At 44.9% G+C, this 16,472-nt stretch overlaps 2 protein-coding genes across 3 annotated transcripts in view; one reads left to right on the forward strand and one right to left on the reverse strand.

The window, feature by feature from the left end:
* Window positions 1-74: 74 nt before the first annotated feature.
* jdp (DnaJ domain-containing protein) lies at window positions 75-5,140 on the reverse strand. Of its 2 annotated transcripts, XM_043416683.1 has the most exons (6): window positions 4,865-5,140; window positions 4,577-4,680; window positions 3,882-4,448; window positions 2,887-2,988; window positions 2,640-2,756; window positions 75-2,015 (listed from the first exon to the last, which is right to left on the reverse strand). In XM_043416683.1, the coding sequence occupies exons 3-6, from the start codon at window positions 3,963-3,965 to the stop codon at window positions 1,794-1,796; spliced, it is 525 nt and encodes a 174-aa protein (XP_043272618.1). In that variant the 5' UTR covers window positions 3,966-4,448; window positions 4,577-4,680; window positions 4,865-5,140; the 3' UTR covers window positions 75-1,793. The 2 variants fall into 2 exon arrangements, with proteins under 2 accessions (XP_043272618.1, XP_043272619.1); XM_043416684.1 differs by lacking the exon at window positions 4,577-4,680.
* A 2,261-nt stretch (window positions 5,141-7,401) lies between these two features.
* Window positions 7,402-16,472, forward strand: part of stumps (DBB domain-containing protein stumps) — a 31,449-nt gene continuing 22,378 nt past the window's right edge. The window contains exons 1-3 of the mRNA XM_043415632.1: window positions 7,402-8,017; window positions 13,292-13,338; window positions 15,398-16,420. Of these exons, the coding sequence (XP_043271567.1) occupies window positions 13,329-13,338; window positions 15,398-16,420 (1,033 nt within the window). The 5' untranslated portion in view covers window positions 7,402-8,017; window positions 13,292-13,328. The remainder of the gene's footprint in view (window positions 8,018-13,291; window positions 13,339-15,397; window positions 16,421-16,472) is intronic.

Raw genomic sequence — 16,472 nt, forward strand, 5'->3', positions numbered from 1 at the left:
TATCATCGTACCGGATAAAGCAGTTAATGAATCACTGAGAAAGTGGAAATGAGTGGAAAATCAAATGACGTTGGTGTCTTGTCAATATGTTTTATTTCGGAGGATGCACGATAACATTTTGTTCGGTCTTAAGCCGGAAATTGTAGTCTACTTTACAGCGCAAGTGTCGCGTCTTTGCAAGTTTCATTTTCAAAGGATAGTTCTCGTGGGAGAGTCCTTTATGGCGGTTTTGAGGGATCAGAGTGTGATGCTCGAAGCACGTTTCGAGTCCCACGACGATAACACAGCTATACGAGTACATTTTTCTTATATAACCCTTGCCTTTTGTTCATCAGATATATCTGTCTTTTTACTGTTATTTATTTCTTCGTGTCGATCTTCCGTCACATTTCATCTCGCGGCGGGAATCATTTTTTTTTATCGTATCTTTTTGTTTTTCCGTGAATTAAATAGGACGATGCTTCCGACAGGAATCGTCATTTTTTCGTCTGTTTACATATATTCATACACATTATTTATATATTTTATTCTTTTATATTCAACTCGTTTAAACTCTTAAACACCACAACGACAATAATTGATCTCGATCAATGTTCTCCTTTCCAGCGATCCCTCGGAATGATTTCTTATCGTTCAGCTGCGACACAACTGTTTTTTTTTATTCTTTTTATATTTCCTCTTCAAAATCATGTATCTTTAAAAAAACTAATGCAACGTTCGATTCGGATCTTAATGAGCTTCTAATCACTGATTGTGCTCTATTGAACTCAACGGTAATTGGTGGTTTCTCGTCTGTTGATGTAACTAAATTTCAATCGAGTAAAATGAATTTTTACTGGGCGACACTGAACAGCGAATGGAGCATTTACAAAAAAAAACATCATTTGCGGAATAAATCGGGATGCGTATCGCTGGATCGAATCGTATAATTTATCAAAGAATCACTCTTCCATCAGCTCACAAATATATCTACAGACATTCACATGTATATATATATATATTTTTTTTTTGTTTTTTCTTTTCAATCTCCCGCCGAATAACACGCACCGAAAATGTTTGTGTTCGTATGATTGTTGTTATTTTGTCTTGTTTCTTAATCCGAATGCTCCGGGAAAAAATGAATTGTCCCGAAATGCGGTATGCAAATATTCCAAAAAGTTCGGTTCAAAAAATGATCGATAAAGTTGTAAAAAAAATATTTTTCAATATATTCTCGAAAGGCCAATCTTTACTCGCTATGCTCACCTCCGCTCTGACACTTTTTGCTCTTCGTGAATTTTTCAACGAGCCAAAATTCACCCGCGTTCGAAGCGCTCTTCGGTAACGTCTTCGGTCTTTCGTCGCAACGAATTTCTGACAACGTTCTCCGCTTTTGTTCCTAAAGAGAGAGGATAAAAAAAATATCGAGACTTTCGAGAGAGAAAAAGAATCTCAGACTGATCAACCGGTTAGTTGACTTTTGGTACGCATTTGTTGTTTTTAAAACTTATTGAGAAAAGGCCACTTTTCGTGGAATAATTCGTCCGAACCGCCTCCTCTTTTGCTTCCCTCTGTTTCTTATTGTGCATGTGTCTCTGTGTAATTGTGAGTAGTGTGAAAACGCCGGCGCGAAGTTCAAGGATATGTGAGGTTTTTGTTTCTTCTTCTTAAATCGTTCCCCAGCATTATTCGGGGCTTACAATTTATCGAGCTTTTGTTGCCTCCCCGAACAGAATTTTAATCTCCTTCGCGGATATGCGTGTACACAAATTTATAGTGAGATTTATAGGGATACGTCGACGCTAAAGCTCCGCTTAAATCTCGTAATTGCGAAACTTGTTGACAACCTCGCTCGATGCCTGCGAGTCCCAATTGACATCGCGGCGCGCACCGTAATGGATGTTGGCACCGCCCTCCGACGCTCTCCTGTGCGCGTTACCAGCCGGCTGACCCCTCACGTGACCTGGCGAACCACCAGCACCGCTCCCGTCCGGCAGCATACGATCCTTCGTCTTTGGCGTACTCCAGTGCATCGACTATCGCAAAATCATTTTCGCATAGTTTTTTGTTCGCTCGTTGACCACCATCGACTCTCGCGTTTTCAAGCAAATCGACTCTCTTTTATTTTAAGTACAAAAAAACGTCGATTTTCGAGTGTTTTTACTTCGTACTCTAAAAAGCTTGAACGATCGAAGGAAGTTGCTGTGCCGATGTCGAAAATATGCAGTTAATTTGGAAAAACAGGAGTTCCGGCTCGTTAACTTACAAACTAGACTTTATGCGAGGAAAAATCGAGAGCATTTTTAGCTTGTGGTATTTCGCCCGATATGTTGAAAGCCTCGAACCGTTGTTTTTGTGAGAATGAGAATGAAATCAGTGCTCGATATTCGAGATCAATTCTACGGAATGGTCGTGCATCATCAATTGAAAGGAATAAAGTGACCGTAATTTTCTATCCCAGGAATCTGGTCACATGCGTTTTACAAAATATCACTGTAGTCCTTTGATGTTTTAACAATTCACGAATGCAAAGCTAATTAATTATCGAATGGCAATTAGTTGGTTAATCTCGTTAAAAAATATCGTGGAGGCTCAATATTTTCAGTTTAATCCAAAGTCGTCTCGTTCGTTTAATTAGAAAAATTAATTACGATGCTCACCTGAAGCACGGACTCCTTCTTGCTGAGCCAATGCTTGTAACTCACGGATATTCCGCTGTGTCTCCATTTATCGTAGTTGCTCCTTTTCTCAGGATCACAAAGAGTCTCTTTAGCGTGCTACGAGAAAAAAAAAGTTTTACTTGTCGAAAAAAAAGTGTGACAACGGGCGGATTCATTGATCGGAAAGTTTCACGACGGTTGAGAAAAAAGGAGAATATTCCTTGCGAAGTCGACTATATAAACTCACCTTTAATTGCTGGAACTTCACTTCGGCCTCTTTATCGCCCTCGTTCTTGTCCGGATGGTATTGAAGGGCCAAAGCTTTGTACTCGGCGGTTATTTGCTCGACCTTTTTTCAATACCAAACGTAGAAAAATCATTCGCAACGCGCTCATTAAAATATCACATTCAACGATTCACGAGAGTTACAAAAATAAATATCGTAAACTATTCCAACGTACTACAATTTTCATCAACATCGGAGCAATAAAAGTATTTTAAATAACTAAAAAATTATTGAAGGAGAAATAAAATAAGGCGGAGGGGCTGCAACGACAATCGAATATCACAGAGAATTGATGCGAATCCGTTGATCAGTGATCAGTTCCAGAGACGAGAGAACGTTTGAAAATTCTTTCAGAATATTCGGAACCTGAAAATTTGATCCATCGACCAATTTCTCCGGAAAGTGAATAGAGAAGTTAAACTCCGTGTTAATTCAGTTTGTACGGAACTCTAGATATTTTCATCTCGAAACTTCGAAATTGTGGGTACCCTGTGAAAATCCTATGAGACATGCGTTACGTCAGATTTTTTTTAAGTTTCGAAACAAAATCAATTGAAACTTTGCAGGAAGTAGTTTACGTATAATTGTATTTGCGAGGCTCATTCAAAGTTTCACCATGTGGATCCCCTTTGCATAAGAAATATACCGACAGTTTTATGGGGAAAAACCCATAAAAATTGATAATAATACAAATCTCAAATATTTATCAAGATTCGATGATTTTACAAATGTTCTAAAATATATACTTTCGATGCGTTTACCAACGAGCATTCAACGCTGTCATTATCATTTGACGCCAATTACTTTTGTTTCGAATGTTATTTCTGTTACGAGCACGACATCTTCAACCGAGTCTTTTTCCGATTTTCAATAACACGGAAAAATAATGAAAAAAGGGTGAGTGAAAAAATGAGAACGAGAGGAGACTAAAAAGTCGAAAAAAAAAAAAAACTTACCGATGCCGATTCGTCGCAGCCGAGAAGGCCGTAATAGTCCTCGTCGTCGCTGGGTTTGTAGTTGATTATATCTTCGACGCTCATTTTGACAGTCGTTGGAGTGTTTGAACGAAAGAATGAAAATCGAATAAAAAGGAAGAAAAACGGAGTAAAAGATTGTCGAAGATAGTCCACGAATTCACGAGTTTCACAGAGACTGAAGCGTTATTATTGGAGCGGGAGCGACGAGTTATTGTTTGGTCGTCTGCTCGCGCGTCGTCTGCTCGATTCTCGCGCTTTTTCTGCTTCCTCTTTCTCGTACTCTCCCCCTCTTCTCTGTCGCACGCACACTGGCTCCTCGGAGCAACTTTGGTCGTCGTCCTTTCACCTGTTGCCGTGACGAACGCAATCGTGGCGTCGGGGCAAATGAAGGAAAACGCTGCTCGAGGCCCGGAAAGTCCCGATTCCCCGGGAAATCCGCGAGAAACGCGCGAGCGCACTCCGCTTTAGTCGTTAAATCCGTAGCTGCGCAGTTTCCACCGTACGTATATAGAGCTCTCGCGTATACAGTCGCTTCGCGGGTTATATCTGTGGATGTTACCATATAACTGTACGGAATGTTCACGAGCAAAAAAACTATGGAATATTGACAGTAAGAGCGAGAGAAGAAGAGACAGAGACCTCCTGTTCGGGCTTACAAATGTATAGATATTTACCGAATGCAGATACAGGTCGATTGCAAAAAGGGTGGGCGCACTAACAGTAATTTCCCTTCGGGAGGAGGCGATCCTCATCGATCGCAAGACTCGTGTAAACCCGACTGCAATTAATTATCGCAATAGCGTTGAAACATTGGAGAACACGAGATTCAGCGAGAGATCGAAGCTACGGATTTATTGAGTTTCTTTGCTTTTTGGCGGTTGAAAAAACGAGGGCGGGGGAGCGAATCTCTGTTTTTTGGATCGAACTCGAGACGAATGGAGAACTTAATTTGTGAGATTTACCTTAAAACGATCGAGACCTCGGGAGTTTTGACATCTTCGCGAACTCGTGAATTCTCCGGGAAGTAGTCTCATGGAAAGGTTGTCACTGGCGGAGCGAGAATTTTTTGGTAATCGGTCAAAAAGAGCTCTGAAGCCGATCCGTGGTTTTTCTGGAGTTTTGGAGACGAGCGTCGAGCGCGATGCAACAACGCACTGTTGTCAATCGCTCCGGAAACTCGGAGTATCTCGGGGATACGAGATCGTCGACGGGTCTCTTGGGCTAAGCAGCTGAGCACGTGACTTTCACTCCACAAGTATTATTGAGAGCATGAGAGGCCTTGGGGCGCAGCAGAGGGGGAAAGATCTCGCTCCGTCTCTCTCTCTCTTTCTGTTTTCTTCAAGATGAAATCATTACATTGCTGTATCTTTATCGTTATGCTCGCTGTGTTGAACCGCAACTGCGGGCTCATTACTTCCCGCTATCGGCATTCGTGATTTATTATTCATTCGCTTTATACGCGTCTGCCAAACTGCTCAAACATTATACTCGAAAGAAAAAAAAATGCTCGAGGTAAACTCGCAGAACCGAAATATCGATCCATCAACGTTTGCCAATATTTTATGCACATTCAAAAAATCGTTTCCAATTATTCACGTTCGCCCGATTCGACCGTGTCATTTGTTACGAAAAACTTTCTATCAAATCTGACCGCTCGACGAATTTCGTTATAAAAATTGAACTTGATTCCCATGACACTTTCCCAATGAAAAATTCTCGTGAAAAATGTAAACGATTATTTTGACAACACTGAAATATCCCGATGACCGGATTCGGGCTGCTCGGTGACTCATGCCACAGGTAATATCGCGTCGAATGTAAATAAAGTGCGACTAAAAAGCGACTCTGTAGAAAAACTAGTCTGCTCGGCTTGTCGCGTGTATCGAAGCGTTCACGATTTTTTCTTCTAATCGTCAATTGGGTTGCAGTCGCTCGTAAAACTTAGTTCGCGTGTTTAAAACTCGATGATCATTGCAGAGACATCTGCGGAGAACGTTTGTCACCACGCTGACGAGAAGAGCGGTCGGTAAAACGAAGGGGAAAAAGAATTATGGAGCCCATTCATAAAATAAAATGAACCGAACGCTTTCCCAGTGACAATGTCGGAGTGGCACAAAAATATGGCAGCAACCGCAAACACCCAACTTTCTTTCCGTTTCCCTCTCGATGTCACGCTGTCACGCAATCGCGGAAATGAGCGGAAATATTCCAGGCAAAGAAAAATTCTACGATTTTTACGTTCGCATGGGATTTCTATCGCAGCTCATATTCTCGTGAGTTATTAGGAAGCTTGACCCCGGTAACAAGAGCTCTGCTATTCAAAGAAAGGGGCATGTTTCCTCGAAGGACAAGGGCGAATTATTCCTCAGAGTCGAACAGAGGTTTGAGCTCGGACACATGGAGGACACGTGTTTCGCAGACGCGCGGCCGCGCGTAATTGCGTTAGCTAAATGGACACAGTCCAGAGGAGCTGCGGGCGCACCAGTAGAGACCCAAGTGGAGTTACCTGCTGCTGCGGACACTAGAAGATGCGATGCAAGTAAATTCATCAAGCCTGCATAGGAAACCTGTCATCTCAAAGGTCCATTGAGTCTTCGAGGGGAGACTTTAGAGCGCGATGTGCAGTGGGGCTGCGCGATGCATACGCGTACACAAACAAAGTGCCCATGAACTTACGCTTCGCTCGTCGCGAATTCACATGCGTGACAGACACGCGGGCATGACCGTGAACGCGGAGCACATATACCGGTATAGAACGGAACCGAGGGGCGATACTTTTTAGGTGTAGATCGGGAGGCGCGATATAAAAAATATGATTAATTGGCGAAAATGATGAGAGAAGAGTTCGAATGAGTAATGAGAGTTCTCGTCGGCTGGTCCAACGCCCGGTGATAAAAAATGTGTCGATCGAATGGACTTGCTCTGTGGAGGGAAAACTCGAATGTGCGAGAGAATTTATAAAAGAGCCTCTGGCTTTGTCTACTCGTCGAATTCCCTCCGAAACGACGAAAGTTCTCTGCGGACTGAATCGACGCCTCGGATCATTATCTTCTTAAGCTAGCTCTGGATTTTGCCTACACAATAGAGCAAGAGGAAAGAATTGAGCTGGATGGAGGGATTTATTGATGCAAAAGAGTCCGTACGAAGGAGAGGAAAGATGAGGGAGCGGAGAGAAGGAGCGAGAAGAGAACGAGAGGCGAGGCATCATGGTCCACGCATGGGCGTCCCTTGAATCTTTCGGATGCCAGATGCGTGGGTGCTGGTGGGTTGGCCGAGAAGCCAATATCGCGTATGCCAGTAGCCAGCAGCACAGAAAGCAACGGAGAAATTCACGAGAAGCTATACACGTAGTAAGACACGGGTCGGCTTCGACCGAACCCTACTCGTCTTTCCTCTCCCCTCTCGCTCCCTCCCGCTCCTACGAGTCTTATTATTTTTCAAGCTCCTTGGCCCGCGCGCTCTTTGGCGCGATTTACGAAGAGTCAGGAGGAAAGCAATAGGACGAAAGCCAACCTCGGACGGTACGGTGAGACCGAGAAAGATTGACAAACAGGCATCGGTGCGTAGTAACCCGTCACATGGCAGAGCTTGCGGACGACCGAGAGAAGAAGCTAAACAGTAAACTAACGCACGAGAGAAGAGCACGGAGAGCGAAAGAGAGGGAGAGAAGGAGAGAGGAGAGCCCAGAAAGAGAAGGAGAAAGAAGAAGACAGCGAACTCAAACGGAATCTTTCCTCTCTTCCGTCTGCTCTGTTGCTGTTGGCCTTCTGGTCTTGCTCGAAGCTCGTGCTTGTGCCTCGCGCTGTCAGTTCACCGTGCCGTGTCGTGCCGTACCGTACACCAGCGACATGCACTAATCGGGCTTCTAAAAACTCCGTTTCTCTTGCGAAACGCACGCGGCATTTGGTGGAAAACGAGAACTAAGTTCATCCGCAGTGTCAAAATCCTGCGTCGAAGGGGTCTCGCGGGTTCGGGAGAAGACGATTGTCCGAGGGTTGTCGCGAAGGGATGACATCGGCGGATCGATCGAGCCAGTTAAAACGACTTGCAGTGATGGCCACGAGTCTTTTGTGTGGAATAAGTGATTTTCATTGTTCGCGCCGATCAAACGAGGGGTGAGTATAACTGTTTTTCTCATTAGTTAAACTCGCTGAAGATCGATTGCAAAAACGCGATTCGGCACACGAAACGAGTGAACGGGTTTGGGCGATCGCTTGTTTATGCGAATTGCAGAAAAATCGTTCCCCCTTAAGTGTGAAATATCGATGAACAAGGAGCAGAAGAAATACTCGGTCCATTGGGTATCGAGAGGTGGCATACACGCGAAAGCGCGCCCTCTCTTACGCATATACGAGCGAGCGCGGTGTACATAAATAGACCGAAACTGACAGCCGAACGGAACCAGACGTTCTTCTGCTCCCTGCATGTGTGCATGCAACACGCTCGTTCTCATCCGCATGTGTGCGCATTTCGAACACACGTATTCACTCTTTCAAAGGCTACAGGGCTTGCTTGTTCTGTGCTTTACCGTCGCGAGGATATTTCGACGAGACGCGGACCACGAGCGGAGCACGAACGAGAGGAGAAAAATAGAGAGGAAAGAAGAAATAATAAAATCCGTGGCAGATGGCCCTGGCCATGAATGTTATGGCAAAAGTGCTCGGCTTTTTACCCTCCTCCCGTCTCTTACAAATCATTTTTACTTCTCAACCAAATACTCTGGGAATCCACAGAAAATAAACGGACTCTCGTGAACGCCATTCTGGAGAATAAATTCTCGAGTCCGGGCAGTTCAAAATTTTATTTTCATTCTCATGCACAACCAATCAACGAGTCGACGCTTTTGTTCAGCTGTTTTTGGCTAGCAATCGCGATAGACGGCGATTCGCGACCCTGGACGCGAGCATAATCGCGGCTCCGAGGTAACCGCATGTGCCAGCGCAGAGGCCATCTAGAGACGCGAAGAAATTACGTTGTATCTACGTCGATGGTAGCGCCTCCCCCCTCTCGCCGCTGCTCAGCTGCTTTGGCCGCAATCGTCACGCTCACTCCGACCAACAATCACGCCTATAACAATTCGGAAGACTTCTCGTCCTTGTTCTCGTTATGTAATCGAAGAACAATCAGACCGCGTTGCCGGGCTTGGAGCAGTCTTAATTTTGTAATAATCCGTTTTTTTTCACTGAAATTAGAAGATTCAAAAACTTCCGAATTCGTTGGTTGTGAAATAACGAAATTTCGGACGTTTCGTATACTCGCGGAGGTCGCCGCGCAGCGTGTCCCAATCACGGAAGGCACGGAACCGTGACAAAAGCGCGCGCGCGCAATCAATGTCTGTAGGGGCACGCGTTGCACCGGAAACACGGAGCGTAACGCAGGTGCATATTCGACCTCCCTCCGACTCCCCTGCTCTCTCGTAACCCTCTTTCTGCACTCTCGCTTATTCGGCGTGTTATACTCGAGGGACGCTGTTCCCTCGTAGTATTAGATACGTATATCGCCGTCGTGTAATTGATGGAGCGGCCAAAAATAAATCTCATGAGGAAATGATAAAAATTTAAAAAAAAATAAAAAAATAATCGCGGCTTTGAGGAGCCACGTTCTCGAGACAATTGCTCAGACGATTACTCCTTCCACGGAACGAAATGAAAGATGCTCGAACGATTTAGATATGATATTCGAGATGAAAAGTTCGAAGAAAGTCTCGTACCGCGATCATGGAAAAAACGATCTTCTCGCGCATTGCGCAGAGCTCCAGGTCGTCGTTTTTCAAACCATTTTTTTAAAACCGAGTCCGAAACACAGTTTCAGGGCTTCTAGGCTGACGGACAAACATTGAATCAACAATTTTTAAAAGGTAATTTCACTCATTCCCTCGTGAAACACGCGCGCATAAGGTCGTTTCGCTCTGGAACTCGTGCAGGGTCTTTTCTCCATCGTAAAAAGCCCTCCGGATGCCCGGGACCCTTCTTCCTTCAGTACCTACTCTTCCAAGCTCATTTCCCCTCCTTAACAGCCCGTGTGTATACTTATACGTACATATTATATGTTCCGCTGCTACTAGGTACCTTTCAGTCGCACTTTATAAACGTTTCCAGACATCTCTCGTAGAGAGTAGCACGTGCTGCGCACACCCTCGCTCGCTTCCCTCCTAAAACTTGTACAGATATACTCGGCGCCCTGCTCGTGAGTGAAAGAGATGTTAAAACTCACCGAGAACGCGTTATTGTACGGTCTGGCCTCGTTAAAACGTGAAACTCGTGAAATTGCCACGAGCATAAGGGAGAAAATTCAATTTCCATGTTTTTCTGCCACCCTCTCTTTCTCTCCCTTCCGCTCTCATTCTCGTCGGTTTCATAACGTTTTTAATAAGAAATCGGAAAAGCCTTGATTTTTCCTTCTCAATCGTGGACGTCACAAAACTCCCTGAAGAAGTTCCTCGCGGAATTGTGCTTCTTTACGCTGCGGCAGCAGATTCGACGAGGAACGTGACGACTCCGGACGACTCGAGCCATCGGATCGTTCGCCCTCGTCTAAAACCCACCGCCGAGAGACCTTAATCCTCAAATTTCAATTTCGCAAAAGGTCTCTTCCTTCCTATCGTTATTCATAGCGCCTTGCACGCTACAAGGGCTTACGAAATGTGTATTTTGGCCGAAACACACGTAGGACTGAAAGAAATGAAGGGTCATAAGAGAAGCGAGAAAAAGAAGAGGGAACGGAGCTCAGGTTCGTGCGGCAATTTCCTCCATCGGCTTCACCGTATGACCAACGAAGCGTTCAGCGGTTGCGCCTGCGGAATAATTAATCGAATCTAATTCCGTATTTTCTATTCTCGCCCGACTCCCAATGGAGTTACTAACGATGTATAACCTCGACGTGACACCAAACGGATTCTATACATGTTTGTATCAATACGTATAAACGACTCGTGCGTATATTTGCCAATGTATTTATATACGGTGTGTTTGCAACGCCAATCGAGAGATATCTTTCCGCATATATATTGTCTACAACGCGATCTATTATCGCAATTGCGTCCTCATATAAGGGAATGTCACGAAGAAACATTGTTTTGTGCGACCTGCCGTTTGAATTATTTAGCAATATGGCGAAATGGCGCAACACACATTGGCTGCTTCAGCTATTTTTCTGTACTCTACATCAACGATTCGTGGCGGACAAATGAAAATCGTTGGTTCAACAAAACTTTTATTGATTAAAAACGTTTCGGGAAAGAGACATGCAACAATTGGAGCCAATAAATTAAGTTCTTGAATGAAGCAAACGAATTTCATTTCGTTCTTCACGGATCCTTCATCCAAATTCGATCTTTATGATCTTCGTTCGAGCGGAAGGAGAGAGGCTGGAATCAGCCTCGCCCTGAACGGGCATGCAGAATACCGGGGCCAAACGATCGTAGATGCATCGTCGAAAGAGGAAAGAGCAAACGGAGAGAATTTACTAATATATTGAGGAGAGTGACTCGATTAGGCTGCGGGACACGGACGCGTGAAAATTTAACATGCGTGCAATGCATTAATGCGTTTGAGAGGAGATAAACCTCCCCTGCGCGGCGTGCTCCATGGCTCGCTTTCCCTTACACCTCGCTCTATGGAGCGACGTTCTTCCGAGGGATTTTCGATGCAGGAACGTCGACGGAAATAGTCTCGAGGCTCCGCACACTCCTTGCCGTTCTTCCTTTGCGTATAAACTCGCACAAACTCATACTATTTATTCGAGTGTTCGAGTGTTCGAGGAATAAAGAGCCGCATCGGCACTCGGGCACGAAAAGTCTTCGTAACTGCAAATACATCAACACCGAATGCGCGAGGCACTTTTCTCGACGCATTCCTCGACCGCCAACGTGCGATCGCGCACTCGAACATCCGAGGAATTTAATCGGCCTTCGATCCACACCGAATCCGCCTCATTTATTTTCTCGCTCGAGTCCTCTTTCGCTTATTCTTTTATTTCGAGCCCAATTCTATCCACCTCTAAATACGTTTTTCCACCCAACCCTCCGTTCGTCTTACTCTCTACATACTGTACGGCGAAATAATGAAATTCTAATTCGAAATATCAATCCACCCCGTGTTACTGATTCGAGTATTTCGCCAATTCGACCCCATAAATAATTAGCTCAGTAGCCGAGTTGGTAGGAAATGTGAATGAGCTAGTTTGTGTCGACTTTGATAAATTCTGGCATGAGAAATCTTACGTGCATTGAGCGTGAGCTGGAGCAGGAGATGGGAGTGATATGAAGAGAAAGAGAGAGAGAGAAAAGGCAAGGAGGGCGAGAACGGGAGAGAAATAGTGCAAGAAAGCGAGTGGGGAAGGGAAACCGCTGAGGAGGACTCCTCTAAATATAATATTTGCGACTATTCCAAGCAATGAATGAAAGTAGGGACACGGCGTGTGTTGCACTCAAGTGCATGTCTATAGGTAGATAGAAAATACTAGTTTTATATATACACGTTGGCGATCTACGATGCCATGAATTAAATCGAGTTTTGAGGTAAATCCGAGCACGCATAGCGGCCTCTCGTGATTTCCGAATCGAGCGAAACTACACGAAAGACTTTTTATTCCGCGTTCTTGAATCACGACATATTTTTCTTAACGTCTTACATACGTTCAGCAGTGTCTAAAACACGCGCTAAAAGAAAAACTTTTTTTAGAAGACATGCGGCAACAGAAATTAATAAAAATAATTTTTACACATCGTTTATTAGTGTTTAAACTTTGTGAAAAGATTTATTTCATTTTTTTTCAAAAATTACGACATCGAACGTTTCCCGAAGCACTATGAAAAAAAAGTTGCTCCACGGTCTCATTTCTTCTTGAAATGTTGATAGATCTGCAAAACCTAAAAAGATTTTTGAAAATAAGGTTTTAGTTATAGTCTGTCGAGCCGGATTTTTGAAATTCGAAAAATTCAGCAATTTACGGCAGTTTAAAAAAAAGTGTGCATTTCGTGTCATACACTTTAATTATGTTTATAAATTTTTTTAATCACAATTTCAAAAATCCGACTCAACAGACTAGAGAAAACAATTTCGAATATTAAAAAAAAAAAGCATCAAAAGATATTAAAAACTGTTCGAGTTATCGTGCAGACCGTGCCAGAAAAAGGAGTTTTGAGAAAAACGCGTTTAGAGTTTCAAGTGCTTGTCAGGCCCTCTCGTTGGGCAGTGACGTTTTCTACAATAATTTTCGATCTACAGCGAATTTTTACAATCGACTTTCACAGAAATACGCCTGAAACTAAGAATAATAATCAGTAAAAAAAAAAAATTTATTTTTTGAAAATTCTACACGAATGTAAGGCCTTAATATATTTATTGCAACAACGCCTCATTAACTCAAATATCGATTTTCTGTTCCAGGCTATGATTCCAATTCTTTGAAGCATCAGAAACCATCATGGCTGTTGGTGAGTATACAAAAACTCATGATTTTTCCAATTGACATTCATCACCGACATCGTTGGTCCTTCAGTTTTTTGGACGTTTCGATCCTCTCCTTGTTAAAACATCGACGAAATGCATCGAAGAGGAAGATTCGAATCGATGGCATCACCAAATCCCACCGTCCCACTTTTCGTAGAATTTTCCATGCACATCAAAATCTGTGTGGATCACGGCGCAGTCAAAGCTCTCTCACACACGTCCTATTCTCGGGAAATAAAAATCTTCATCGAAGTTATTCCAGGCACGCATTTTCGTTAGCGCGCCGCTATCTTATTCCCATCCATTGTCACTCCGTGTCACATTCATTGACGACCGAATCCCCCTTTTTTTATTTTATATTTACAATACAGTAAGGGCCAAAAGTATTTCATCGTCTTGATATAAATGGTGAAGTATTTTGTTTACGTTTTTATCGACTCACAGTTAAATAAAAACCTTAAATCCACGTAGAAAATTATGGCGATTTTTGAGTTTGCTTCTCCGCAATCGCTTCGCCAAAGTAGCTGTGACGGGGGCCTCAGGGGTCAGGGGGGTGGCCGGGGGGTAAAACTTTTGTTCGATTTTGTATGAGCAGAAACGAATCTGGTGATTCGAGGTAACGAGTACACGCGCAAGGCTTGCGTAAAGGCGTACATACTAAAAACGAATTCTTGTAATTGCCGTTAACGGGCATCCTCGGGCGGGGCTTCGAGGAAAGATCTTTGATTCGTTCTCTCTCCGGTAATCGAACGCAAAGAGCCCGAACGCCAGGTGCATCGGTGACGATGCTTTGCAACGAGATACTTCATGAGAGGGAGAGATAAAAATGCGAATGGAAGAGCGATTGGCGAAGGGGCACAGTACAAAACCGAGAGAAGCTCCGAGAGTCAAATTACCAATATTTTTTGTAATAAAACTTGTAATTCCTCGAGTCTTCGAGCAGTGCACAGGTAAAGTGACAACGATTCGCGGACAATGACGCGACGGAACGCTCTGCAAGTCGATCCTCTTAATATCTCCAATGCCCCTCTTCATTGCAATCTCAGTTACGTCAGCGCTGTTGATGTTTTGCGCTGGCTGACCCTAATTTCAGTCGAAAACTTAACGTTTCCTTTTTGCCTCCCTCATGATTATGTTTTATTATTGATCGAGTGATAATGGAGACGTGGATTTCCGGTTGTTGCCTCTCCCACGATATATCTCTCTCGATGTTTTGTCTCCTTCTCTCTCGGTCTCTCCCTGCTCTGTTCTTCCTCTCTCCCCTCGGCAAGTTCTCGCGGAGCGCTACATCGGTGCACATTCGAGGGTAGAGTGGGGGTAAAAATGCAACGTCCGGTCCATCCCCACTCGAGCTGCACGTGCATAGTACTACAGTATCAGCAGCGCGCAACACACTTGGACTCGCGCGTCACAAAATATACGGCAATGTACACATCTCATTCCGTATTCGGTCCCTCGTGGCTTTTAAATCTCTCATTCCCATCCAATGTTGCTCTCGTACCGCTGTAGGTAACCCCTGCAGCAGTTTGTGCCCCATCTCGACGCTCTGAGGCCCTTTGACCATCGGGACGAGCAGTCGGCGACGAGCCCTCGAGAGCGCACCCACTATTCGTCTTTACTCTAGTAACACGTCATTATTTTTCAATGGGTTTACGAAGACAAACGAAAGCTGGAAGGCACCGAAAGGCAATCGTGTTTATTTGCTGATGCCTCAACCGCGAACGTTTCGAGGCGTGAATGCTTGGCTTTTTGTCAATCGGAGTGTGGGACTGTTTTGCATCAATGACGATTATGATTTGTGTTGAATCGCGCGGTGATTTTTTAACTTCACTTCGATCGATAATACGGCGCACTGATAGCGATTGAGATTGCTGAAAAATATTTGAACTGTGAAATCTCGAAGGGATGAATGATGAGCATCGTTTAATCAATATGAGTGGAGAATCGTTGATGTTTTATTGTTCTCGTGAGGAGGCAAAAAGCGCAGAAGACCGTTGAAGATCGTGTTGTATAACGAAGCGTCGAAATTCCGTATGTTTACAGACAATCCATCGTACTTCTCGCTGACGGGTGGCGGAGGCGCGACCAGCGGCAAAAGTTCGTTGGATCGGATCGGGAATTCGAGTGGAAGGGTTGCCCGGCCAACTGGTCGATCCGGGAGCGCTCCAGGAGCCGGGAACCCGCGAACATTCGCGGCGTTTTTTCGGAAGCGTGGAGGTAATTCGAGCATGGGTGTGACGACGTCGTCCTCGAGCGTGATATCGGGATCGACGACGAGCACGTTGACGCATCACGAGAGCGACCGGAGTTTCGGATCGTGTTCGACGACGACCGGGGCCGAGGAAACGACCGGAATGCTGACGAAAGCGTCGAACTTTGGTAACGGCACGAGCACCAACGGCGGCCGGAAGAGCTTTCGCAGTTTGTTTCGATCGATGAGCGCCAACGCGGAGAACGAGAAAACCCGACAGATATTGAAAGGCGATCCGAGACCGTCGGACGTCGCACCACCCTCGCCTTATCTGCCCCATCGATCCCACTCCCATTCGGAAAGAGATCGCAGGCACAGGCCAACGAGGAGAGTGCTGAAATCGGCCAGTGAACTGCTCTCGAACGACATGATTTACTGCGGACTTCCCGGGGAAGAAAACAACCGGACGATCGAACGAAACCTTCGAATAAACGGCCCCGGGCATCCGGACGACGAGGACGACGACTCCGAAAGCGCCGAAGTCTTCCTCGGCATCGATGACGCTCGATACTACAATCTTTCCGCGTCTCAACCGCACCACAACCTCCCCGAAACCGGCCCGAGACGACATTCAATCGGTACTTTTCTCGGAGGTAAAGAGCATCGCGCCAATCCTATCACACGCACCAACAACCCCCCGACCAGCTTTTCCATCAATTCGACCAGGATACGAGTCCAAACGGAAGGCTTCATCAAAGAGCCCGAGGAAATGGCGCCGCCGATACCGACCATCGATCAAGTCGATGCTTCCGTCGGACGAAACAACGCGGTGGGGAATCGAAGGTGCAGAAAGCACAGGAACGCAGCCAGGAAGGGTGAGTTCAATTTTCACTAAATAAACGATCATTATCGCCCGAGCAAAAGGCC

Source organism: Venturia canescens, chromosome 4 (genome assembly GCF_019457755.1).
Source record: "Venturia canescens isolate UGA chromosome 4, ASM1945775v1, whole genome shotgun sequence".
Classification (NCBI taxonomy): Eukaryota; Metazoa; Arthropoda; class Insecta; order Hymenoptera; family Ichneumonidae; genus Venturia; species Venturia canescens.